This window comes from Zosterops lateralis (assembly GCF_965231275.1).
Source record: "Zosterops lateralis genome assembly, chromosome: 3".
In the NCBI taxonomy this organism is placed as follows: Eukaryota; Metazoa; Chordata; class Aves; order Passeriformes; family Zosteropidae; genus Zosterops; species Zosterops lateralis.
The window spans coordinates 79593704-79620103 of record NC_139764.1 but is presented as its reverse complement, the minus strand read 5'-3'; the positions used below and the strand labels follow the sequence as shown (position 1 = coordinate 79620103).

Genomic DNA, 26400 nt, shown 5'->3' with positions numbered 1-26400 from the left:
CTGGGAAAGCACAAAGTTCACGGAGCTCGCAGGTGTCTGCACTCTCATTCTCCCTGTGATAGTGCTTTTTCCAACCCACTGAACTTGTGGTTACCATGGATGTGGCTGTGTCAGGTAAATACCTTCCATATCCTGTTAGAGTAATCCAAACAGCCTTATTGCTAACATTCAGTCTCAGGAGCTCATTATGAAGGTGAAAACTGACACTATGGTGTTGCAGGTTTGATTGTGGATAGCTGAAAAAGGCCCTACCAGCTCAGGGAGCAGGCCAACCTTTTGTTTTTAGCATGGCAACAGTTTATTTTGGTCAAGGGAGCAGTAGTTGATACACTATATACAATGTTACACATAACTTCAGGGTAAGGATTTTGTGTTTTTGTTTGGCTCAGCATTGTGAAAGTGAATTTTAATCTCCTGGTGACTCTGGGAGATTAAAATTCATGTTCTAGTAGGTGTTCCTGCCCATGGCAGAGGAGTTGGAGCTAGATGCACTTTAAGGTCTCTTCTAATTCAAAACGTTCTATGATTTAAAAAACCTTAAATATTTGGTATTGTTCAGATGTCAGCTCTGCAAATGAAATTATTATTTTTAAAATGTCTTTAACCAGATTGTTTCCACTTCTTTGGTGGATGCATTGCTGCCAAAATTTAATATTTAAGTTGTTTGGAAAGATGTAACTCTGTAACTCTGTGAGTTGAGATGAAATAAAGTTGAAGGAGGCAACACTGAACACTTGTCAAATTAAGTCATGGTAAATTCTAGGTGGGTGTTTTTTTTGTTTGTTTGTTTGTTTGTTTGTTTGTTTTTGTTTTTAAGTGTGTAATTGAGTATGAGGGAAATAGTGACTAGTTCTAGATTTAGACTGAACTATTGGTTGTTCAAATATAGTGGTCAGCAAAAGGGAGAAGGGGACAAAAAAAAAACAAACTTGAAAGTAAGTATTGAAGGATAACCACAATTTCAAGGAAGAATTTTCTCATTTTTCTTTATCTTATGTTATTCTGACTTAAATTGCCATCTGTTTTTTAGTAAGACATGTTAGATGTTGAGCATAATTTAAGACAAGAAGCAAGGCTATCTGGAGTTTTGTTGATTTTTAGATGCAAAATTAACACTGATTAACCTATAATTTATTACATAGGTAATTCAGGAATCATTTGTTGTAAAAACCGAAAAATGGATTATTTTAGTAAGACGAAAATATTTTAGTTAATGGTTGACCTGAGTTGTAAGAAAGATGCAAATCATCATCTTTCATTTACTGAGTGACATAAGTTCAGATCTGTGAAATCAGAATATATGATTTGATCTCATGAAAAATGATACTTTAAAAGTAGAGACTCTAGTTTAAGATTCTGGCATTCATGAAGTACAGAAGCACTTAACTCTAAAAAAGATGATGTCTATTATACTTTGCCAGAAACACTAAGGTAGTCCTGAGCAGTATGCAGGCTGTAGTGCTCAAGGCCTGAAAGAAAAGCAATCAGTAGTGTTCTCTTGGTGGGTCTGGAGTCAAAATCAAAATTTCTATCCAGTATATCAAACTGTTTCATAGTTCACGTGTTACATATTCAGAAGCTGTAATAAAATAGAATTGAGTAGGGGGGTTAAAATGTCACCCTAAACTCAGTTTTTAAGAGGCAGTTGGAAGAGATATGTATTTGTCCATGAGAGTGAGAAGTCTTTGGTCACTTTCTTCTCCTCTCTGACAAACAGATAGACATAGATTTGAATTTTTTTTTTTTTAAATTTTAGAAAAATTGTGCTCTACAGCATATTCATTCAGGGTTTGTTTATAATTATAAATTTGTTTTCTTAAGTAGAAACTAGAGCAGTTGAATCCTTAGAAGGTTTGTTGTACGTTCCTTATGATTTTTTAAACTTCTTCCTTGTGTCTCTTTATGAACTCCTGCCCGGTGTAAGCCACCCTTTCGAAGACCATACAACAAGGATAGCAGAAAGAATGTTTTACATATCTGATGTACTTGCATCAGACTGTGCTCAGTGATAGACTTAGGTTTATTCCAGTCTTTTCCCTGTGAAGAACATGCAAAAGAAGGAAAAATGTAGTCAGTTTCTTTTTACTGACAGTTTGATTTTTTTAAATGTAATAATAAATAAACTTGTTTTGTAGCTTCATAAGTAAGGAGGGTGCACATCCAGTTGAGTACCTAAGCTAACGTCTGAAATACAAGCCATAGGTTTTTTCGCATTTATTTCTTTTTTGATATGAGAATCACTCCCAGGAAAACATCTTGTGTTGATTTAGAAGTTTCCAGTATGGGTAATGCACAGATTATTATAGGGATTTGATTTAATTTAATTTTTTTGTGAAAGAAATTCGAACACCTAAAGCAGAGCTGTTTTTTTTCTGTGGAAAAATATAATGTGCTCTGTCCACTTGTGAATATGACTAGTAGAAAAGTGTACTGAGAAGTTATTAATCACAATAATAAATCTTACTCAGTGTTGTAGACTGTTGCAGAACACTAATGACATAATGTCTAGTTACAGTTAATAATACTGCCAGATTCGATTCTTTTGTTTTGTTTGTTTGTGTAATATGGGGGAGATTCTTCTTTCATTATTCTACTGAATAGCAGTTAGCCAAAATAACAAGCTCAAATGGGTCTCATTCTTCAGAAGACGTTCAAGATTCCTGTTTGAAAAATTCTGAATAAGAAGACTCTGTGGAAAGTCAATCTAGAAACAGAGTAATTAGCTGTAATTGGAAAATCTTTGTGTGTTTATAGAAGAGTGTATGTATTTTCTGTATTTGAATTTTATCTGAACAGTCTGGTGTGAGATTTGCAGGACTTATTTTGCTATTCATGTTGTTAAATGCTTCTGAGGGGAAGCAAAGCATAATAAATTACCAAATGACAAGGCTTCTGTTTTCAGTGTATTCAAATCTGTGTTTGTATTGAGTCTATTTAAATAAAAATGTTTTTCTGCAATTGCTGGCTTAATATGTAAGTACTATACACGGCTTAAAAAGCAATAGCACTACAGTAAATTAGAATTTTTTGTCATCTGCTTTTTAATTGTCTACTGGTTCTTTTACTGTACATCCCATAGCCACCCTTGAAATGGTACTCAATTTTAAAAATGCCTTGGAATCTTGCATTGCAAAGCAGAAACCCTGAGTAATTCAAAGGAGCAAATCTGTGAGCTCAGATTCTCACATTACTTGGAACAAATCTTGAGATTTCTTCAAGTGACTTGATGTATGCAGATTTGTTCGCCACAATCAGCCACTGGACCTGTACCAGTATTTCAGTGTTGCAGGTTGGTGTGAGGCACACAAATAGAGCAATTATCTGATGCCTGAAAAATATGAGAGTGGAATAGTAGCAAATCAAACCTGAAGAGGAGTTTTGGGGTAAAATAGATAAGGGAGAGCTTATGAATCAAGTCTTACAACCTTATGATTAAATCAAAACAGAATCTAGATAAAAGCTCCATTTATGGAATTGATTTGATGAAGCTGCTGTTCCTCTCTACATTCCTTTGGCTTCAGTGAAAAACATTTAGAGCCTCTTAAACAGGTGAATAGTTTGAGGTGAGACAGAAGGCTCTTAGGTACAAAAGCTTTGAAGAATGAGCACTTGCTGTGGAAACATAGCTGAAGCAGTATTGTTTTAACGTGAGTTGGAGGAAAACCAATACAACCTCATCAGTGAAGGGAACTGAAGGCTGCTCTGGGAACACACTGTGCACAACCCCCAGCAAAGGAAGATCCACAGCCCCAGACCCTTGCTTTCCTTGTCAGAGTCATGTGCAAAGACTCCACGGGCATCCAGGGTACCCAGAATCGTGTGGTATCTGTATCTAATCCCTGCTAGAAGGGGAAGTAGAAGGTAGTAGGTGTCAGGACCTACTTTTGCAGTTACCTATGATGTAAATATAAGTATATGAAATTATTTGAAGGTGTATAGTACATCTTAGGTAGTTTCTTCCTCCTTAATAATAAGCTTTCTGGGGTGAAAAACATAATTACTTTTTGACATCCATTTAAAAAGTCATGGCCATCTAACAGGTCAGCAATTGCTTATGCCAGACTCATGAGAATGGCTTAACCTTCAATCTGAGAAGCTTGGCTCATCTCATCTGGTATACAAAAAAAGGAAAAAAAAAAACCCAAAGGATGGTGCTCTTCATATCTTTGTTTAAAAAAAGAAACAAATAAAGAACATTCCAAGGACAGTTGGCCCTCATGCCAAATGGTGGTTGTGTAATGACAAGATAAATGTTTTATTCTGTGGGCTGTGTGATGGTGTAGCAGAAAATCCTATTTTTCAATTTTTTTAATCTATCAAATTTTATTATGTATCTTATTTTTTCAAAGTAGTAAACCATGAAGAATAAGGGTGTGATACTTGTAAGGAAATAAACACTACCAAGCTTTACGTTGTATTGAAATACCAGCTGTAAAATCGAATTTTTTTTAAATCTGATTTTTTTATTTTAGATGAACAGAAGAGGAAAGTATTGATAAGAATACATTATAGAAACATGAAAAGATTTAAAACTACATTGTGGAATATCTTCAGACTGAAAAAGAAAACCATAGTGAACAAGTTCATTTTTATGTATGAGAACTAATAACAATGGGCATTCCTATAATTTTAATGATTGTAGAATAGAAGTAGTCCAAGGTATAAAAGTAATACATAACATTTATGTAATATCCTCTCTGGCTGCCTCACTTATTTATGACTACTCATGATTTGTCTAAAACTGGGATTTCATTGTGAGGAAAAAGTATGCAAGAAATTCTTTGCATAAATTCTTTTTTAAAAAACTAACTTTTTTTAAGATAGAAAAATGAGACCATAACTGTAGAGTAGTAAGAAAACCAAGTATGTTTTTTCTTTTCTATGTAAAACTTCATAATGATTAAATTTGCACAACCAGTGTGCAGTAGACTTGTCTAAAAGCATAGTTATTCAGTCAAAGATGTTAATGCCTTTTGGATTCAAAATTAAGAGATTTTTCTGACTAGTTTATAAGTGTGAAAGGAGGTTACCTGTTTAACCCTGTGCTCTACCTGGTTTGCTTAACCTTTGATAATCCTTTATCAGACCACTCTCAGATCTCAGGTCTTTCAAGCCCTTGAGGAAGACAGAGCCCTGTCTTCCACTCAGCTGTAATGGTTGTGTTTATGCTTTAGCTGGATAAAAAGGATTCTGATGCATTCTTCGTTCAAAAAGAATTATTTACTATGTCAAGTTTTTTCTCCATCTATTGTGCCTGGAAAATTGGAATTGTGCTGCATTTAGATGTTGGTTCTTTTTTCAGTGTTAATACTTTATTTCACTTTTGGAGATCAGACACTGGTGGTTTGGTACAACTGTCTCTTTGAGAAATCTGTTGGCATTTTACAGGTTTTCCTGAAAAAATCTGATCTTTTTTGGGATTTAATTCAAAAATGGTTATTATAAAACAAAACCACATGAAAAGGTGGGGTTTTTTTTTTAATTAAAAGTGGTGTCTAAGTGCTTTATGCCAGTGAGATATTGTGAAATCTATCAATTTGACACTCAGAATGTGCTTTTTAAATAATGGTTTGCATTTCTGTTCTGTCTTTGAGATGGTCCATCATTATTACTCTGCCATCAGAGTCAAGAATGCAGAAACCTTGTAATTTTTGCCCTTTTTATTCACTCCTTCCATCAGGCTCTTTTCATTTTGTCTGCCTCTTTCTTTCTGTTTTTCTCTGTTCTTGCAACTTTCCTTATCATACCTGGAAGACAGTCTGACGAATACTACTTCTTTACACCCATTCTGTGGTTTGTTTGGGTTTTTTCAGTCATGCTTCAGCCTGCACTTCTGCACATTCCCTGCACACTTCTTCCCATTTCCCTTTAATTGAGACAGAAGAGAGCAGCATCTGCTGAATGTAAAGTCTCTTCTGAAGCCAAGTATAAAAGAGATCCCAAAAGGTTTCCTCCAATAATACACATTAAAACATTAAAAGGGACACCAAATCTGCCTTTTTCACGGATGTGCTACAATAGCTTTTCTCGTTGAAATTGTATTTGCTTGAGGTGAAAGTAGCCTTAAGAACTCATTTCTTTTAAAAGGTTATTGAACCTCTGTTATATAAAAAAATACTACTCTATGACCTATAGAAGTTCAGGGTGGTGTTTCTGGAACTAGAATATCTTAATTGCTTGGTGTAGGCTACCCCACAATGAAAATATATTGAGCAAATTGCAAAAGCCTATGATTACAGAACACTGGTAAACATGTCTTTTTGTTGCGCCTGGATGACAATAATATAAAAACAAAGTAGAGTTGCATCACTGGATTAGAATAGCAAGTCTTGTAAAAGGAAGTGTTGATGCACAGAGGTCCTCTTGAATAGTGTGTAACTATTGTTTGTATCCTTCAGTTTTGTCTTCTGCTTGGAAGTGATTCAGAAAGATTGGTGTCTTCTGTTTGCAGAAAGGCTGGTTTGTTGAAAGGTGGGGGTTTCTGGTGATGGACCCAGAGGAAGTAAAAAAGAAAATCACTTTGTTGCATTGTTTAGAACAGTAGAACAGGCAGTGCTTTTTGGGAGAGACAATGCAATTATTTTCTAGGGATTTTTGTTTGTCTTGTGATGTTGTGATTTTTTATTATTTGTTTGGGTTTTTTAATATGGCTTGATGTTGGACATGTTAAATATTTGTTAATATTTGTTTGCAATATGTTCTTAGCTTTTGTTTATGGATTGTTGTAACCTGATTTCAGATTTTTTTTAATGTCTTTGAGGAAAATGTAGTGCTTTTTTTACATATTTAACAATATGTCTTGGGAATAATGGTTTCAGAGCTTTTTTCTTTTATATTTTGAATAGGTAATGTCTGTACATGAATTGCAAGCTGGTCTCTAGTGGGGACACCGTGGGAGGATGAACACGGAGGAGCTGGAGCTACTGACTGATTCCAAGTACAGAAACTATGTAGCAGCTGTTGACAAAGCACTGAAGAACTTTGAATATTCCAGTGAATGGGCAGATTTAATATCAGCGCTTGGGAAGCTAAACAAGGTATGCCTGGCAAGTGCTCTTAAAAACATTGAGGAATTGCAAAAGGTACTGGTGTAACAGTACAGAAGTGCAAGGTTCCAGCCATCTAATACTCTTGCAAATATTTTAGCAGTATGAGCCAAATGTTGGGTGTGTGCAAGGAGCAAACAAGTTAACCAAGAACCTTTCTAAGATCTAGAGTTGAACCCTTTGTAATTGTAAATAAAAGGAGAAGTCATTTACATTTCTACTGGAAATAAATGCAACGTCTCTTTTATTAGTAACATTTACTTCTAATATCATTCAGTGTTACAGAAATAATGTGAGAAATAGTAACTGGTATAATTATCAGCAGTAGTTTTATGAGGCATGAGTTCTAAAATGAGGCTCAAATGATTCATGGAATGTTATCATTCTGATTAATTTTAGCAGTTAAGTTTAATGGGCAATATCACTGTAATCTTTAATAGCAGTTTACAAATGAATACAAATCTTGATATCCATAAAAATCTTGTTTTAGTCAGTCATATGTGTTTCTAGGGAGTCCCACTTAGGAAAATGACACTATGTTTGGAAGTGGCATCATTATTCTGTGTAAAGGTTCATTTCTTTCTCTTTTTTTGGTTGTAGCAGTTCTTGCTGCATGTTTCTGTAATGGGAAGGCTATGATATGGAGAAAAAAATCAACAAATGTAAATGCAACTCTGTTTTCCAGTCCTGACGTGATTACATAGTTTCAGACAGTGGTAAAGTTTTCTATGTGATCTCACTCTACAGCATTCTCCTAAAGCTATCCCAGACTCACGACTCACAGTTTAATAGTCCTCTTTGAGCTAGTGATAATAAATTTTATCAAATGGAAATAGCAATTTTTGTCCTCAAATGGATGAGTAAATGAGAAATGGAGAAGCTGTAGGCAAGAAGCCCGTTGAGTGTGAAATTTAAAATACCTTGACAATTTCACCCATAACGAGCGAACAGGTGAAAAGCACGGCAAAGACAAAGCTCCGCGGTACATTTGAATAGCATTGAGTTTTTTTCTTGTAACCTAGCTTTGTGGTGGGGACTTACTGAACACGACCAGGAACTCCTTTATAAAATGTGCATTTGATGCTGAAGTTCTTTTGTGCTGTTGTTCTTTATATGCTGACTTCCCAGGTGCTACAGAACAACGCCAAGTACCAGGTAGTACCCAAGAAGCTGACGATAGGCAAGCGCTTGGCGCAATGTCTGCATCCAGCCCTGCCGGGAGGAGTCCATCGCAAGGCACTTGAAACATACGAGATCATTTTTAAAATCATTGGACCCAAGCGCTTGGCCAAAGATCTGTTCCTCTACAGGTACAATGTTTTAAACAACTCCGTTCCAAATGCATAGTTCAAGATCCTTTTTCTTTTCCTGCATTTTATATTCACAGTATTACTTTGATATATAGCAAGAATTAATCAAGAACCTATTTCTTTCACTCATGTTATTGGTGCTTGTCTAGTACTTTTCTTCTGAATATTGTATAAAGGAAGATAAACAGATCACCTAAATTTTTGTTAGAAATTGATTTTAGTGGAAGAAAACATGGAATTTATTATTTTTTCATTGAAATAATGTTTTCTGCCTATACGTACAGTATGTATAGTAATTGAAATGCTAACATGGCATTGTATTAACATTTCAGTTTCCTATTTATGTGTTGTTGGAAAAGAATCTGAGTATAGTTTGTTGCAAGAAACTTTATCATCAAATTAACAGAACAGAAAGATTTTTGTTTTGCTAGCATGGGGGTGCAGGAACAACTTTTTCTCCCTGGAACTAATGATAATAAAAAGGAAAGACAACCTTGAAAAGTTAAGTTTAGTCAACATATATTGGTTCCTAAACCTTCTTTACAAGGTGTACATTTTTGGTTGAGTGGGATGGGCAAGACATTATTTATTACATAGTGAATAGAGGGGTATGTGCACACTGTCACGCTTGGTTCTTAAACTTGACCTGTCCCATGAGATTAAAATTTTTCAGTTTGAAAAATAGTGGGATAAAATAGAATTCTGTTTAGGTAGAAAAGCTGTGCATTAATGCTTGGAAAGAAACTGTATGCCTTAACATCAGCTCTTCTGTCTTGCATTGTCACGAATATATATATCTTGCGTTGTCACGATATATAATTACATTGAGGGGGGGAGTGTTTCAGTTCCCTTTTCCACATGTTTAAAAAGATAGAAAAGATAAAAAGATATGTGACCTCAGCTCACGTTTTTTTTCTTGTATGGTGATTCAGTAGCTGCAAGATCTCATTAACAGTAAGTTATAGGTTAATGGAAAATGCTACCTTGTATAATCTAACTAAAAGCTATTGTTACTGCTGCTAGGGCCCAGACAGACATTCACAATATGGCATTATCAAAGATTCCAGTATTTGTATGAAAGCAGAATGCCAATGTCTGAACATTAAATCTTGAAGTGTGAGTAACAGCCTTACAAAGAATGACTGTGGGTTAGTGATCTGCTTGTTGAACAAAAAGACATTTTCTGTTGAAAAAAGAAGCCAATTGACAAAGGCAAAATACAAGTTCTGCTAGACAGATAAAGGCAAAAATAATTTTACCAAAAGTTTTGTATTTTGGAATGAGTTTTGTAGGTTTTTTTTCCTTTATCGATGTCCGACATCCTATAGGCTAGGACATTTTTCTCTATAGGATGGACGACATCCTATCTACTTAGATATTTCTTTTAATAATAGATTTGTAGGTGTACATTTTAAGACTCTTTCCTTAAAATTACCTTTTTTACTCTTATTTTCTTCTTCATATGTCAGGGTCTTCTAATCTGAGTCTTCAATGATTTTGAAAATTGAAGTTGTGTTCACATGCATTTGATTATTGGTAGAATTTGTAATAATTTATGATATTTAGGAGCAATAGTAAATATTATTTTAGTACCTATCTTTAGTATCTTCTCCTTAGGAGATCACATTTATAACTTTCATGAACTCACACTTATGTTCAAGTAAATTCAGAACATCCAATGTTTTCGGTTCTTTATAGGCTGTGTTATAAACAGCATTGTGAATAGGGTTTACTGTTAGTTTTAGAATCTGTTTTCAGATTAAATTTCTGAAGTAAATATATAGTTTGATGCTGCTAACCATATAAATGCCTTAAATTTTGCCTCAAGGTTACTTGCTGAAGTAAAACACCATGACTTTTCTTTCAGAAAATTATTTCTGTAAATCTCCTGAAATTGTTCTTATCCAGTCTTGTTTTTTTTCCTTAGTAAGTGCAAAGAAAATGTATTTTTAAATACAATTTTCATTGTGATGTGGTTCAATGTGGGTAAAATTAACATTTTGTTATGCAGAGATGCTTCTGGTTTATCATATTTGTTTTATTGGTGAAAGACAGTAATCTCTAGGCCTTCAGTGCTTGTTATCACAATAGTAATAAAGCTCATAATATTAGCCTTGGGATACCAACCTGTCCATCCAAAGGCAGTCATATTGTGTGGTGGTCTATGCCTGTGCACAAATCTGATTCTTATAATAATTATACTGGATGTGCCTGTAGCAGTCTTTAGAGAGAAATAAAATTGTCACATTAGAAGCTTCTTTAAAAAAGGTAAAATTTATTTTTCACAGTTCTGGACTATTTCCACTCCTTGCCAATGCTGCTATGTCTGTCAAGCCAACATTATTGAGTCTGTATGAGATTTATTACCTCCCTTTGGGGAAAACATTGAAACCAGGACTGCAAGGACTGTTAACTGGGATTCTGCCTGGGTTAGAGGAGGGATCAGAGTATTATGAAAGGTAAGGATACTTACATTAATAAGGTGAGAGGCTTCATCTGGGGGGGTTGCCTTAAATTTTACCTCAAGATTACTTGCTGAAGTAAAACATCATGACCTTTCTTTCAGAAAAACTTTCCACTATGTACTTGTATGTGGATTTTATTGTTTTCATGGTAGTTGCTTTATAATTTGATACTGTCATATTAATTGCAACAGAATGGTATGGTGGGAGGTTCCCAGCATTAATTAGGACAAATTAACTGTTAGTTGTTCCTGCTAGTAGTTATGGAAAGGGAATTGGCATTAAGCACGCTTAGTGTTATATTGCCAGTCTCTTCTCCCAGGCAGCAAGCAATAGAACAAGAAAAAATGGCTTCAGATTTTTCCAGGATAGGTTTAGGTTAGACATTAGGAAAAATTGCTTCACCTGAAAGGTTGTCAAGTTTTGGAACATTTGAACAGGCATAATGGAGTCACTATTCCTGGGGTTATTTAAAAGCTGTGTAGATGTGGCAGTTTGGGACATAGTTTAATGGTGGATTTTGCAATGCTGGGTTGGACTCAATGGTCCTGAGGGTCTTTTCCAACTTAAACAATTCTATGACTCTTGATATGGATTGACATAAATAACTGCAGCATCTGGGCTGCTGAGGTAGCATCTTATCATAATAAAGGATGAAGTTACACTCCAACACTTAGAATTCTTGGAATTGTTCACATGCTTACATATTCTTGATATTTCCAACTTCAGAAACTTGAATTTTCACAACTTGTATGTGAAGAGCACTTCAACACTGTCTTTTTCTATTTCTGTGTAGGCAGACACACACACACACACAGAGTGTAGTTGGCATCACTACAACAGGGAACAAGGTCTATCCAGCTTGCCTCCTGGGGCCTGCCATAGGGAGTAGAGGTACTGCCACATGAGTTGGAGGAAATGAGGACGGGGGAAGGGATTGCTTGTGCTCAAAGAATTGGGGTATTTTTATGCCCTGTTATTACCAGAAAGACTCAGTGCAAGAAATGAGAGGGCAAAAGCCATCTGCTTTGATTCTTTTCTTCAATAGCTGTGCTTTCTTGCTGTCTGTCTGAAACCTCTGTCTATAGCAACACTTGGCTTTACGTAGCAGATGAAGGAGCTATTTGGCTCTTTGAACATAAGGAGTACATAAGGAATACATAAAAAGAAGCTGTGGGCAAGCCAAAAGCATTTTGCAAGCCAAATTGGCCCACAAGCTTGCTAGCTAGATTGCTCTGTTCAGGCTGCATTATAAGGTTCAGTGTATAACTGGGCCTCTCTTGGCCTCTCAAAAGGAAGTTTTGACCTTCCTGTAAGAATTAACTTTAATACTTATTAAAACTGGAGGCAGGGGCAAGAGCTTTGATACATGCCCTGATTCAGCTGGCTTGGTTTTACTGCAGAACAAACACACTGCTGGAGAAAGTTGCTTCAGCTGTGGATCAGTCAGCGTTCTACAGTGCTCTCTGGGGGAGCCTCCTCACCAGCCCTGCAGTTCGCTTGCCTGGCATCACTTATGTCCTCTCCCACCTGAACAGGAAGCTTTCCATGGAGGATCAACTCTACATAATTGGCAGTGACATTGAATTAATGGTAATGTTTTAATGGAACAATATTGAAGTTACTTACTTACTATGTAATGTATTTTGGGGGGATTGAGATGTCTTCTCTGTCTTTGAACTTATCCTTTGAAGAGATAAAAATGCATGTTTATTATAGCTCCTATTAAACTGATGTTTTGGTGCATGATAGTGTTTCAAAGCTGAATTAACATTTCAGAATTGTTTAGGTTTTGTGTGAAACTCGGCATTCTTTATATGCTTCAACTAAACATGATTGAGTTTTATTGCAGTCTTTGGTTTGGGTTATTTTTTTAAAGATGTAGAGAATTCTTTTGTCTTTTAAACTTAAGATACTCACTTGCAACATAAAAATACACAAGCTTAATGTTTGTATAATTTAGGGAATGTGTTGATTCTGTGTTTCCTCGTGGTGAAACTTCTTATTTTCCTGTTTTATCTTGTTTCATTATTCAAAATTTAAAATAATTTAATTTAGTACTTATCATTATTTAGAAATATCTATTCTATTATAAACTATTTTTGAGTGCTGTCTTACATCTACCTCCTTAAAATAATAAATAACTATTTTGGGGGGGTTTGCCATTACTTCAGGTGGAAGCAGTAAGCACTTCAGTGCAAGATACCAGTGTTTTAGTACAGAGGAGCACATTGGACCTTATCCTTTTCTGTTTTCCTTTCCACATGAGCCAGGTAGGTTATTAACATGAGAGGTGAATTGACAAATTCCTAAATGTACTTCACTTCTTAAGTCAGTAGCAGTATTTAGTTGGTTTTTATTAATCATTTTCTCCAAGCTCCAACAAAAGTCACACCTAAGAGTTTCTCTGATAGGTTTGGCTGTTCTCATGTCATGATCTCTGCTCTTCTGCTTTTTATGTGTTAACTTTAAAGTTAACTTTAACTTCTGTGTATGTAAGCTTGAATTATGTTTAGTCTATGGAGAAGCTTTTAATTTGCTCCAATATGATGAGAAAGCAAATTGCCTGTTCATTTGCAAGTTTCCAATTCCCAGTGTTCAAAATCAGCAAAAGTTAATCCTCTTGGCACAACAGATTCAGAACACTAGAGAATTGAAAATGGTTTTTGGTTTTGGGTGAGTGTTTAGCCCATGCAATAGTGGAAGATAGACCTTACAACTTCTAGGTAATTTTTTTTTTTTTTTTTTGGAGTGCATTTATTGTTAGTTGTCCTGTTTTTAAATGATTGATGAATAATTTAACTCCTAGAGGAAAACTTATACAAGACTGAATCTCATCTTGTTAGTAATTAGGGAAAACCTGCACCTTTATGTAAAAAGGAACTGTGTTCTTGCTTGTGGAAGTGCTTCATTCACATTTATCAGTTACTATAGGAGTATTTAGAGTGTCTCTGTTTAGGTACTGAAATGCTGCAATTATCAATACAGCATTTTTTCAATATTAAGACTTATACAAGCATTTAAAGTAATAAGAAACTGAAAAAGTGCTTCAATTTCTTTTAACTGGATTTCAAGATTTTTTTCCAAAGCTTTTGTCTCATAGTAAAATGAAACATTTTGTAACAAAAAGGAGCTGTTAGTCAAATCTCTTATATTTGTTTTTCTTAAAGGGGGTGTGCCATTATATAGTATCTGTTCCAAACAATAATCGTATTTTGGTTTCCTAAGAGCGAGATTGTGTTTTCTTGTACTGTGCTGAATTCAGAAATGTCAAAACATGAAACTAGCTAGATTTTAATGAGCATTAAGCTGTTAACATAGAAAAAGCATTACTTTTCATAGTTAAATTTAATTGTGTTTCCAACTTCTTCAGGCAACACGTCCAGACATGATCAGAATTTTGTCAGCAGCCCTTCATGTAGTGCTGCGCAGGGATATGTCACTCAACCGAAGGCTTTATGCATGGCTTCTAGGTAGGTTTGTATTTCATTTCATTGGCCACTAAAAGTGGAGGAAAGATTGTATTTTCCTTGGCAGTGTTTGCCACTACTGTGTAGAAAGAATCTTGGAAAAATTAAATACTCAATTTCTTTAATGAGAAAGAAAAGCACTTTCTCTCTCAATGGACATAGAAGATGAAGAATGTCATCCTGGAACTCATTCCTGTCATAAGTTGTTGGTGCATTTTCCTCTAGCAGCAATTATGGGCCACATTCAGGGGTAGAGCCTGGTGTAGTAGGTTCATGGAAATAGGCACTCTGAAACCTTTTCTCTAAAACAGAATGGATAAAACAGAGAATAGGCATTATAGAGTGTAAATGGTATTTGGAACACCACAGTATAGAAGATATGAAAAGAGAAGAATGCTGAAGAGCATTGATATTACAGTTTGAGTATGCAAACTTTAAACTTGATTAGATCTTTGTGTGATTGAATTAACAGATCATGAACCCCATTTCAGCACCTTTCTGGAGTAAAAATTGAGCAACTGGGAACACAATTCTACCAAATGACATAAAATCAATATAGTACAAATTTAAATTTTTGTATGAAACCAGCATGTAATCAGGAGGGTAGCAAAGAATTACAGCTATTAGAAGGCTCTTAACTATTCAGGAAACAGTTTGAAGACCAGAAATAAGAAAATTTTAGAAAACATTTACTCTAAGTCAGCAGTGTTATTTTAAGGAAATGAAGGCTGTGGTCACATGAATCTGACCACTTATTTTTTAAACTCATTTTGAAAGAAGTCAAGATCATGGAAGTTCCTAAGTGTGTCCCAGGAATTGGAGACTAAATGGGGAGACATGAAGTGGCTTGATGTTTTGCTGTCTGCTATTACCTTCTTTATTTGACATCCCAGCTCACCAGCAAGCACATATGTGCTTCTTGGGCTACCCAGAGCCCTTCCCAGCAGCTCTTGCACCTTTCCCAGGTGATAGTTAACACATCAGAGGCAGGTAGCCTGTGGGTGACTGGGGAAAAAGGATGAGAGTAGCAAAGGGCCCTGAGAGAGAACTGAAATTATGAAGGGAGGGAAGAAGTCAGCAACAGGGTTTTGCATAAGGGGGTTGATTGTGTTGCTTTAGGAGCTGCAGGGGTTTGGAAGTTAAATATGAGAAAATCCTGGCTTCTTTGATTAATCATCCTCAAGACACTGACTTGCAAAGGATTCATCTTTTAAAGAAAGGCAGTGAAATGCAATGTTATGCTCCATGTCTGCATTTTCAAATTTGGGGAAGAAATAGTTTCTAGATGAAACACTGCACTCATGTTTCATCTAAATTTGATGGATTAGATATGTCTTTTGCTATTATTGAAAAAGCTATTTTGTGTATTTAAAATATCATGCTGCTTTTTTAGTTGAAGGACCTTCTTTTACAGCTATTTTGTGAACATAATCTCCACTGAAAGTCATACAGCTTCAGAGAATACTTTTACAATGACTTCCAGGTCCTGTGTTGTGAATTTCCTCTTTTTGCTATGTATTTGGACAAACTTTCTGACAATATAGGATTTTTGCTTTTTTTCCTTTGGATATTGTGCTGCTTTTTTGTGATCATGATAGTCTGTTCCCGATATAAGAGATTGCAGATGGAGATCAGTTATGTTGGAATTCTGTCTGAATTCTGTTGTTCTGTATGACATTATTTAATTCTGGTGTTTACTATTCCTTCCTGTTGTTTTACAGCGAGAGGTGACCTATTAAGATTCTCTATGAATAGAAATCACATACATCTCTTTAAACCAGGTTATCTTAACCATTGTTAACCAATTGATTTTTTTTCTTCCCTAAACTTGGTATTTTTGGGCAATAAAAACTTACTGGGGAAAAGAAAAGAAACTTACAATACAAAGGTCCATCTCCTTAGTGTAATTTTGAATTTTAAAAATATATATTTTTGAAGTGTGACTGGTATTCTTTCTAAGTGCCTTAGTCATGTCAGTGTGTTTTGATGATCGTCTCTATATATTTAAAACACTGAATTTTGTCTTCTCATTAATATTGAAATATTTTTATGCAACAGCTTGTGGATTTTTAAGGATTGTGACTTTTGCAGCATTTGTGAACATTTTTCTTTTGTACAAGAAGTAATTGGTTGATAATATTGCATAAAACTATTTTTTTGTGTGTGTGCAAACTGCTTGTGTGAAAGTATTACTTAGTTTCCCATATTAAACTCTATAAAATCATCTTTTTCTTGCCAACATGACTTGGACTTCATATTGGTAAGTTATCAGTGCTAGTATGTTGATTTCTAGTTTAAAGAAATTTGCAATATATTCTATTAAACTACAAATATTTATCTGCTTTATTGTTTGTTTGCTTGAAGGTTTTGATAACAATGGTGCCCTTGTAGGACCCAGAAGTACAAGGCACAGCAATCCCGAGGAGCATGCCACTTACTATTTCAACACCTTCTCTAAGGAGATGTTAGTCCAGGTATCTATACAGTGTTTTGTTGGGGAATATATTATTGTAAAGAGATCCTGATCAAAGTTGCTATAATTTTATCTTTTGACTTGCCAATGCAATGTGACAGTGTAATCTTATATTTTTGTGATATTTGTGTCCTGTTCTTCTAAAACTTTCTCAGTGGAATAATGAAGACATGACATAACGTGTTTCTCTAGAATAGCAGAATGAACAGAACAAATATTAGATTTCTCCCTCTCCTTTTTAACAATGAATGAAGCATACATGGATGTCATTTGATAATGAACCCAGCACACTGGAGTCTGTTCTTTCACAAAACTGAATTGGAGAATTCTCTTCTGTAGATATGAAAACTCCTCTGTGTCTTGGGAATCAGAAAAAATTGATCAGATGGCACTCAAAGTCTGTGTTAAAAGGGTCGTTCTCCCTGCTAGGAAAAGGGAGCATCTTCTGCTCTCTGTTAGCAGCCAGGAACAGTTGAGAAAATTGGCAGTTAAACTAGTTTACCCTTAAAGCCTTGCTATGTGAGCTGAGATCACTGGTTCTAAGAACTGTGCTGCTTTTCTCACAGTAATTGAAATACAGATGTCTTTTAAATTGCTGTGAGTCTGATCTTGAAGTCAGGAAGCCATTTTATCATTAAGGCAAATTGATAAGGTCAGGATTTGTCTGAGTCAGAACTGTGATGCTATGAGGGAATGAGAGTGGCAATTCTAACAGCAGTGGCTGACACAAGAATATTCAGCTCATCCCTGTTTAAAGCTGACACCCAGCATGGAACTAGCACCTTCAGTTTTATCTGAAAGTTGTGAGATCTGCTGTTCCACTGATGAGAAAGAGACCTCAGAATTCCAGTATTCCAGCAGCAAGGACCTCGTTGGCACTCTCACCCTTCTCTTATCTTTCTGCCTTCCTTAGCAGATGATTCAGAAATTATTCAAATGTAAAGGAGAGGCCTGACTCAGTTACAGTTTCACCTGTACCTTATATAAAAGAAAAACGTGGTGAACTTTCAGCAACATTTAGGCATGATTAATGGTTATGGTCTTTTTAAATCTGTCCATCTTTTGAACTTAACCAGCGTCAATAAAGCTTTTGTCTGAAAAGGGTACGGACAGTATAATCAGTGCCTTGCCTATACATAACACAAATGACATATGGCTTCTAAAAGCTTTTGCTGCCTCTTGAAAGACTTCAAAAGCATTGCTCCTTTCTGCCTTCTTCTCTAGCAGTCTCTTTGTGGTTTTTTTATTCAGTCAACTTATATCTTATTCACAGATACAAGGGACTGAAAATTCTGGCCTTCTAAAGACATATGAAAGTACAAAAGATTTTTCTTTTAAGATACTTGCTGATAATACTTGGTTTGTAGCAGATAGCAAGGCAAAACTGATTTTCATGACTCTGTTCTTTCTCATCTCTCTTATTTTTTTTCTTCATTGTCCTTTTTTTTGAAACTGTAAAAGAAACAAACTAGCTCAGACAGTCAAGTCAGCCAGGCAGAAAACTAAGCAAAATCTGTTGTCCTCTCATGGGTTTTTTTTAATTCTGCAGCTCATTCCCTAACCTGCATTGATACAGAAACTCAGTCTTTCCATTTATTTCAAAGTTGTCATTGCTGTTTAGTCAGGAAAGTTTTCATCCACATGAGTTTATCATAGGGCAGATGGTGCATTATTAAGCCCTTAATATCTCCCTGCTTTATCTTCTCAAATAATTGTTCATTAATGCCCATTTTTTCTCTTTTTATTCTTAAGAAATATTGAGTTATCTGCTTACAATACTTTATTTTGATTTTAAATAAATACAAGTTACCAAGTTCTGTTCCACAGAAATGTTCTCAAAGGCAAAGTTGAGAGAACTTAATAATGGGAGACTGAGCTGCAGTGGGATGAATTAGTGGTCTCCACTACTGAGAATTTTCCATTTATGCATAGCTTTTATTGCTTTCTAGCTTTCTTTTTGTTTTCCTGATATGTTTTTACTCTTTGTAGGCAATGGTTGGAATATTACAAGTTAATGGACAGGGAGAAGAAAGCACATTAATGCAAGACTTAAAGCCTTTTCGAATTCTTATCAGTTTGCTGGATAAGCCTGAACTAGGTAATTTTCTCTTTTTAGTTTGTTTGATGTGATTTTGCTTTGAAAAATTTTCTCTTTTTTATCAAATTGAAAAAGTTATATGCTTAGTACTGGCAGGTTAGCCAGATTTCTTAGATCTTTCAAATTGTATCTATGTTTTGTATTTAATTTAATGCATTAATCAGATTTACCTTTTACCAAATGCCATTTCTTCTACTTTCTACACAGGAAGCAGTAAGTCAAAGTCATAGAGAGAACTAACTGTGTGTTGGAAGAAATGCAGATTTGATCTTTTTCATTTCTTTTATCAACCAATGATTTTTACTATTATAAATCTCAGCTATTGCTTTTGGAAATCACCTGTTCTTTCTTCTAATATGTATGCAGAGATGATAGCTATTAACGAGAAAACAGTTAAATTTTTTTTCAGAAGAACTTATGCAGAGGAAGCAAGTATTTTTTTTGTTTTGTGGGTGGTTTGTTGGCATTACTTTTCGATGTTTCTTTTTAATTTTCTTTTCCCCTATATTAAGTGTTTAAATGCCCTCTTTAGCAGGTGAGTGCTGAGGACCATGGAACAAAAGTATTTACCATTAAGACTTGGATATCTCGCCTTTTTATTTGGAATACAGTTTTGAAGATGACTGAAAAAATCAAAATATTTTTTTGAATCTGTTGCCAGATTTGAGAGTATATAATAAAGCCATAAAAATAATAATAATTAAAAAAATAATAAAGCCATAAAAATACAATGATCAAAGAAAATAATTGTTAGGACAGAAGGACTGCAAGGAACAAAATATCTGTCAGAAATTTGCCATCTTCCTTGTAATTTGTGATTTCTGGGGATCAGTCTAAATGTTAAGAGGCAATGTGCATGTTAAGATTTCATGAAGTAGAAAAGCTTTGAGGATTCTTTCAGCAAAATGAGATGGAAGAAGCTAAAAGGATTTTTGCTTAACTCTGTGAGCATATTTTTATTGAAGGCAGCTCAGTGAGGCTAGGAAACACATCAAAAAGTAAATGATATCTCAAGCAGGATAACTTTTAAAATTCCTTTTAAAATAATTTGGGGTTTTTTTCTGCAAAGTTGAGATTTAGCTCAAATTCAAAGTAGAAGCTATTTTGTAGAATCATAGAAGGTTTTGTATTGGAAGGGACATTACGTTTCATCCAGCTCCAACTTCCCTGTCACATTTCCCAGGCAGGGAAACCTCCCACTAGACCAGGTTGCTCAAATCCCCATCCAGCCTGACCTTGAATGCTACCAGGGATGGGGCATCCATGGCCCATGCATCTCTGGGCAGCCTGTTCCAGTGCCTCATTACCCTCTGGGTAAAGAATTTTTCCATTCCATCCAAGCTAAATCTCTTTTCTTTTAGTCTAAAACTGTTCTCCCTTGTCCTACTACCATCTGCCTGTATAAAAAGTCTCTCTCCCTCTTTTTTCATAAGCCCCATCTAAGTACTGAAAGGCTGCAATGAGGTCTCTCTGAAGCCTTCTCTTCTTCAAGCTGAACAATCTCAATTATCTCAGCCTGTCTTCATAGGAGAGATGTTTCAGCCCAGTTATTATCTTGGTGGCCCTTCTCTGGACTTGCTCCAGCAGGTCCATGTCCCTATATTGGGCATTCCAAAGATGGATGCAGTACTCCAGGTGGGAGTACTATCTGTTCTTCACAAGAGCAGAATAGAAGGTCAGAATCACCTCCCTTGGCCTGCTAGCCACACTTTTTCAATGCAGCCCAGGCTGCAGTTGGCTTTCTGGGCTGCAATTGCACACTTTCAAAAATACTTCCAAAAAGTACCCTGCAGACTATATCCTGAGCTAAAAAAAACCCTGCCTCAAGTTAAAAGGAAGGATGATGCTCAAAATATTTTATCTTGCATTTCCATTTAAATATTTGACTATATTGTCCATATGCTAACAGCATGAGATAGCTTAGGGGTGAATATTTCAAAGGCTTTTGATTGAAAGCCGCCTCTGATCAAGAATCCATGAAGTCCATTTACATGTTACTGATCTGAGCTAATAAAAAGGGTGTGTTGGCTTGAACATACTCAGTACTGCTGTGACGGTACAGCTTTTGAATTTGGTGTGTTTGTACCCAGCTGCCATTGTTGTATGCACATTGACAACGGGGCAAAAGGACCCTGCTTGTGCTTTGTGTGCTCCCAGGCACTACAGTTGTCTCAGTGTTTCTGGAATGCAAACAAGCCACACCTTAGGACATTCAGATAGTTTATGAGATTGAACCAGAAGAAATGTGGTTTCAATGACCAAAGCTAGGTAATGATTTCAATAGCTTTCAGCTGTGGGCTGTTGGCAGTGCTATAATGCAGGAGTGTGACTGCTGGTATTTCTCCCTAGGCCCTGCCATCCTGGAGGATGTACTGATTGAAGTGTTTCGAACATTATACACACAGTGCAAAGCAGAACTGGAGCTTCAGACAGAACCATCTTTCAACAAAGATCACACTCAGCTAAGCAGGTAAATAGTGAGTATTATGTATTTTGTATTAAAAAATATATGTCTTTGTTGCTGGAACTGTGACTGTGAAGCCTGTGGGACTGTGACATGTTTTCTTCATGACACAGGATCTATTGACATTAATTGCAACTTCTGTGTTCATTGCAAAGGTGTCAAGTGGTTGGGTTTATATATATATATATATATATAAATATTTAGCATATATTTTATTCTTTATCCATTACAAAAATGCTTGTTTGATTGATTGTGATATTCTTTATATTTGTGTTCTTCAAAAACAAAATAGACTGATGAGTTTTCTTGTAATAGAAAAATGAAGACTGCTACAAGAGAGCCAGGGAGTGGGATATAGAGTTTCAGGATTTGAGTTTAATATTTTGAAAGGTGGAGAGGAGAGGGGTGTTCAAAGCTGGAGAGGGGAGGAGACAACCATAGGAACAATTATGGTAAAAACAGATCTATTAAAAACGTGGTTAAAAGATAAATATTAAGGAAAGTATAGACAAGAAACCTAACAACTGTGAAAAGACACTGGTACGAGCAGCCTGCCAATATCCTGAGCCCTTGAGCAACAGATACTTGTAGGGATGAGAGGAGGATAATTTGTCAGTGTTACTTGACAGTGGGTAAATTCACAGCGATGTGTAGTTATATAACTTGAAAAATAAGTATAAGAACATAAAATGTTATTTTTATTTTTTTCAGCAAGCTTAGAGAAAACAAGAAAACAGCAGAATTGATTAAAACTGCCAATCTTCTTTTCAATTCCTTTGAGCCTTATTATATGTGGGATTACATTGCTCGTTGGTTTGAAGAGTGTTGTAGGTAGGTGATAATATTTAATCTATGTATGTGTTGTAAAGTTGATTTTAGTTTTATATACTTTTTTCTTCAAAGAAGTCAGTCATTTAGCCTGTAAATACTTTTTTCCTTCCATCCCTATACCTTCAATCTTTTGGCCAGTCTTCATCAACAACATGTGGTTGTGGGTCTTAGCAACATGAATTCTCACAAACTCAGTGTGTGAGTTAAATCCAGAGACAGAAGTGACCCCTCTGCTGAAGGGGAGGCTCCAGAGTGACCTCAAAACTATTTTTTGTTCTGTCTGGCCAGTACAGGATTACTCATTGTACAGATCACTTTTGGTAAAACTGACAGATTTATGAGACATTTGATGTGTCATCATTTGTCCTGCTCTTTTAGGAAAAAAGAAGGGTGGGAATCCTGTGCATGACAAGAAGGGCTACAGGAGAAAAAGCAAACCATAAATCAGGGAAAATTCAAAATAATAACAGGAGAGAAGGGGATGAAGGGACCATAGAAGAGCAGGGGGTTTTGCTGTGGCAAGGGGTAGATGATGTAGAGGTGTCAAATGAAATTTGTAGAATTTTTTTTCATTGCTTATGGAATTTCTTGATAAAATATTAAGATACTTGGACATGAATTTGTCTATGAGCCAACAGTGTGCTGTCATAACTTAAGAAAACTGTGTCTTGGGCTGCATTATGAGGACTGTGGGCAGCAGGTGAAAGGAAGTTATTTTTCCTTTCACTTAGTCTTTCTAAGGACAGATGTGGAATATTGTGTCCAGCTTTGGACACGCCACCTGAGGAAAAGTGTTGAGAAACTGAAGAGACTCCAGTAGAGAAACTGCTAAGCTGGTCAGTTATAGGACACTGCATTGAAGGTTGAGGTAGGTGAGTTTGGTTTAGCCCAGCAAAGAGGAAAATTGAATAGCACCCTGTGACTTCCTGAAGGGCATTTGCAAAGTTCATACAGCTATACTCTTTATAACAGCTGATGGAAAACAAAAGACAGCAACAAGTGCGCACTCAAGTGGTCAGGTTGGACTTTGAGAAAAGCTTTGCTAAGAACACTGTGCAGCAGTGGAAGAGGTGGAACAGTGGAAGCCAGGAAAGCTGTGGAGTTTTCTTATGAGATTTCCAGCTCTGCTAGACAAAACTGGATTAATTTATCTAGCATTTTTATTAGTCCTGCTCAGTGTGAGAGGTTGATCTAGATGTCCGTGACTTGATTTTTGTGTGTTGGGCTGAATTGCTAACATAAGGAAAGTCATCTACAGCCATGCAGGTGAGTATTTCACTACATATAAGTAGTGTTACTGTCAACATGGATACAAAATTGCATTATAAATAAATGAAATCTGGAGAATTGGTTTTGTTTGGGTTTTTTTCTGCATGAGCTGCTGTATTGAATTTCTTTATTTTACAAATCAAGAGAGTTTGTTTTACACCAAAGCACTGGTTACTGCTTTTTCTGAAAGAATGGCACAGGGCCAAATAAGCCACTTAACAGTAAAATGAGAAATTGCTTATTGGTTTACAGTGTTTATCCCCAGTATATACAGCTTTGCATTAAGTTACAGAAGTATGGTCAATGTAAGGGGGAAGGGAAAATATCATGACACTCTATTTGAACTTTGCAGGAGGACTTTACATGCCAGACTTCAAACTGGGCCTGGAGGTGATAGTGAGCAATCTGAGTTACCTCTGACAAATTTCTGCTTGTTAGTGGATTTTTTGTTGGATATTGTTTCTTTGGTAAGAATTACCTTGTTCATTGCTGACATTGGGATTCTGTATATTTATGGTCTGCAGAAATACTGTATATACTTTATTAATTGCTTTTCCTGAAAATATATTGACATAAATTGACATTCAAGAAGTTTTTGGTTCATTGTGTGATTCTTGGTAGACTGGTTAGACATAACTGAAATGGGTTTTATGATGCTTATACCTGAAAATTTTAGTCTGTCCTCATTTTCTTTTCTGTGTATTCATTGCCAGTATAGTCTTTTGTAGTTTGATATGCTAGTTTAAATGTGCAGCTTTCTTTTAAGGATCTTTTAAATGTCATAAGATGTATCTTCTTTTTCTGTTGTCATTGCTTAATGTAGCAAAGGCTGTTGGAACTGTTTTTTCTATAGCTGTCTTTCCTCAATTCTTTGCTTTCTCATTTCAAAGCCTACTAGAAGTATGAGAGTGCTGTGTCAGGTATGGCAATCAGCCTGTTCTTCCTTTAGTTCTTAATAACTTGTTTATTCATTCTTAAACTTTTATCCTAATATTAATAAAATAATAGTAGCATTCTTCAGCCTTTTTATGATGTTTTTAAATGTATTTGTTGTGTAATGAACAATATGTACTAGTTTGAAAAAGAGCTAAATATATTTTTATTTCTTACCCAACTTTAAAGTTAATTTCATAAGTATTTTTAGTAAAGCATGTATTTCTTATTCTTGGATTTTAATATATTAATTTTTATTTTTCCATGTTATATATGCTTAGAACACAGTTAAGCAAATGATAGGTAGCTCTGTTATAGAAAATAAATTTCATGGTGGAATTTGGTGTGGCAATTAACAAGTTTTTATTATTACTTTATTACTCCTATTACTAGGAGACTTACATTGAAATACAGACAGAACACCTGCCTCAGCTGTTGCTCAGGATGATTTCTGCATTGACAAGCCATCTTCCTACTTTGCACTTGTCTGAGCTTACTGATTCTCTCAGACTCTGCTCAAAGATCCTTAGTAAGGTTCAGCCTCCATTGCTCTCGGCTGGTACAGATGGTATCCTGCAGCTTCCTACTGGACACAGCAGCTCCATGAAAGAATGGGAAAATAAAAAGGTAACTGATTAGGTTTTGCAACGTCTTGGAAAATTGCTGCTTATGTAGAAAAAAGATATGGGCTTTCTAAGCCTGCGTTAAATACCCTACGAGTCTTTTGATTAGATTTAGATATCACAATATAGGTGAAACTTGTGTAATCAAAATAACTTATAATTGTAGTAAAGTTTTTTGATTCTTAAGGGGTTTTACCCAAATTTAATACTATACCTGTATAAATCACTTCAGAATCAGGGCCTAAGAAAGAACTAATCGACTGAAGTTTGTAATGCACTTCAAGAGTATGATGAAGTAAAATAACTGGACTGAAAAGAATTTGCCATTTTGGTTAAGTACCAGGAATATGTGAATTCTCCTCTTACCCAATTTATGTGCATTGGTTTAATCCCATCTCATATTTTACTGTCAACGTTAAGTTCTTAGAATAATTTATTAAAGAAATAAAATAAACCAGCCAGCCACTATTTCTCTTTTAACGTTGTCCAATTTGTTCTATGCAGCCATGGCTCTGTGAGGTATATTAAGTGACATGCCCTGAAATCCTTGTTTTCCAGCTGAAGAAACTTAAGGAACATCATAGAATAAATTAGGTTGGAAGTGACAGTTGCAGGGCACCGCTCAAAGCAGGACCGATTTCAAAGTTAGATTTTACTTTAAAGCTAGGTCATGTCACTCACGATCATATTTGTCTGAATTTTGATTATCTCCAAGGGTGAAGTTACCATGACTTCTCTGTACAGCTTGTTTGTTTGCACTATTATCTAATCAGGATTTCCATTGTTGCAGCTTGTGTTGGTTGCCTTGTGTTTTTTCACTGTGGATTTCTGAGCATATCTCCATCTTTTCAACTGCCTAGTGGGAATTCACAGAGAGTAATAAATCCATCTTCACCCCCTCCACAACTTTTAGCATTCTTTTAAACTGGTTAAATCCAACTCTCTGAGCATTCCTTCTATGTCAGGAGCACCTGTGGTGACTTTCCATTGGGCATACTCAGTACATCAGAGTTTCTTTTGTACTAATGCAAAATTGGATACAATATTCTGGTTGTGGACCTAAAACTGCTGAGCAGAGGGGAGTAATTACTTCTGTGGATTTGGTGACAGTACTTTTGCTGATACAGTCCTAGATGTGGCTGGTCTGCTTCACTAAAGGAGTCCACTGCTGGCTCATGTTCCCCTTGTCAATTAGGACTCCAGCATCCTTTATTCAGGATCCTATCCTTATTCTTTCTAGCTAATTGATACCAGCCTTGTTTGGTTCTTTTGGCATTTTGGGGACTTTTCTGGTTGCCTTTTTTTTTTTTTTTTTCAATAAAGCCTGTTTTAATTGAATGATGTTGCCCTTTGAACTTTCAGTGGCCTTCTGCTTCCAGTTACAGCTGTCTTACATGTGGCCATGGTTTCTCTGAAGAGAT

General features: G+C 35.7%; 1 protein-coding gene across 3 annotated transcripts in view; it reads left to right on the top strand.

The window, feature by feature from the left end:
- Positions 1–26400, top strand: part of DOP1A (DOP1 leucine zipper like protein A) — a 59945-nt gene that overhangs the window by 4236 nt on the left and 29309 nt on the right. For 2 of the 3 annotated variants that reach the window (XM_083858459.1, XM_083858457.1), the window contains exons 2-13: positions 6846–7037; positions 8175–8356; positions 10645–10815; positions 12222–12411; positions 12993–13091; positions 14192–14291; positions 16653–16762; positions 18751–18859; positions 21209–21329; positions 22035–22154; positions 23776–23890; positions 24750–24983. In XM_083858459.1, the coding sequence (XP_083714585.1) occupies positions 6900–7037; positions 8175–8356; positions 10645–10815; positions 12222–12411; positions 12993–13091; positions 14192–14291; positions 16653–16762; positions 18751–18859; positions 21209–21329; positions 22035–22154; positions 23776–23890; positions 24750–24983 (1689 nt within the window). In that variant the 5' untranslated portion in view covers positions 6846–6899. Of the gene's footprint in view, positions 1–6573; positions 7038–8174; positions 8357–10644; positions 10816–12221; positions 12412–12992; positions 13092–14191; positions 14292–16652; positions 16763–18750; positions 18860–21208; positions 21330–22034; positions 22155–23775; positions 23891–24749; positions 24984–26400 lie in introns of those variants that run through there. The other variant, XM_083858458.1, reaches the window with a different exon arrangement.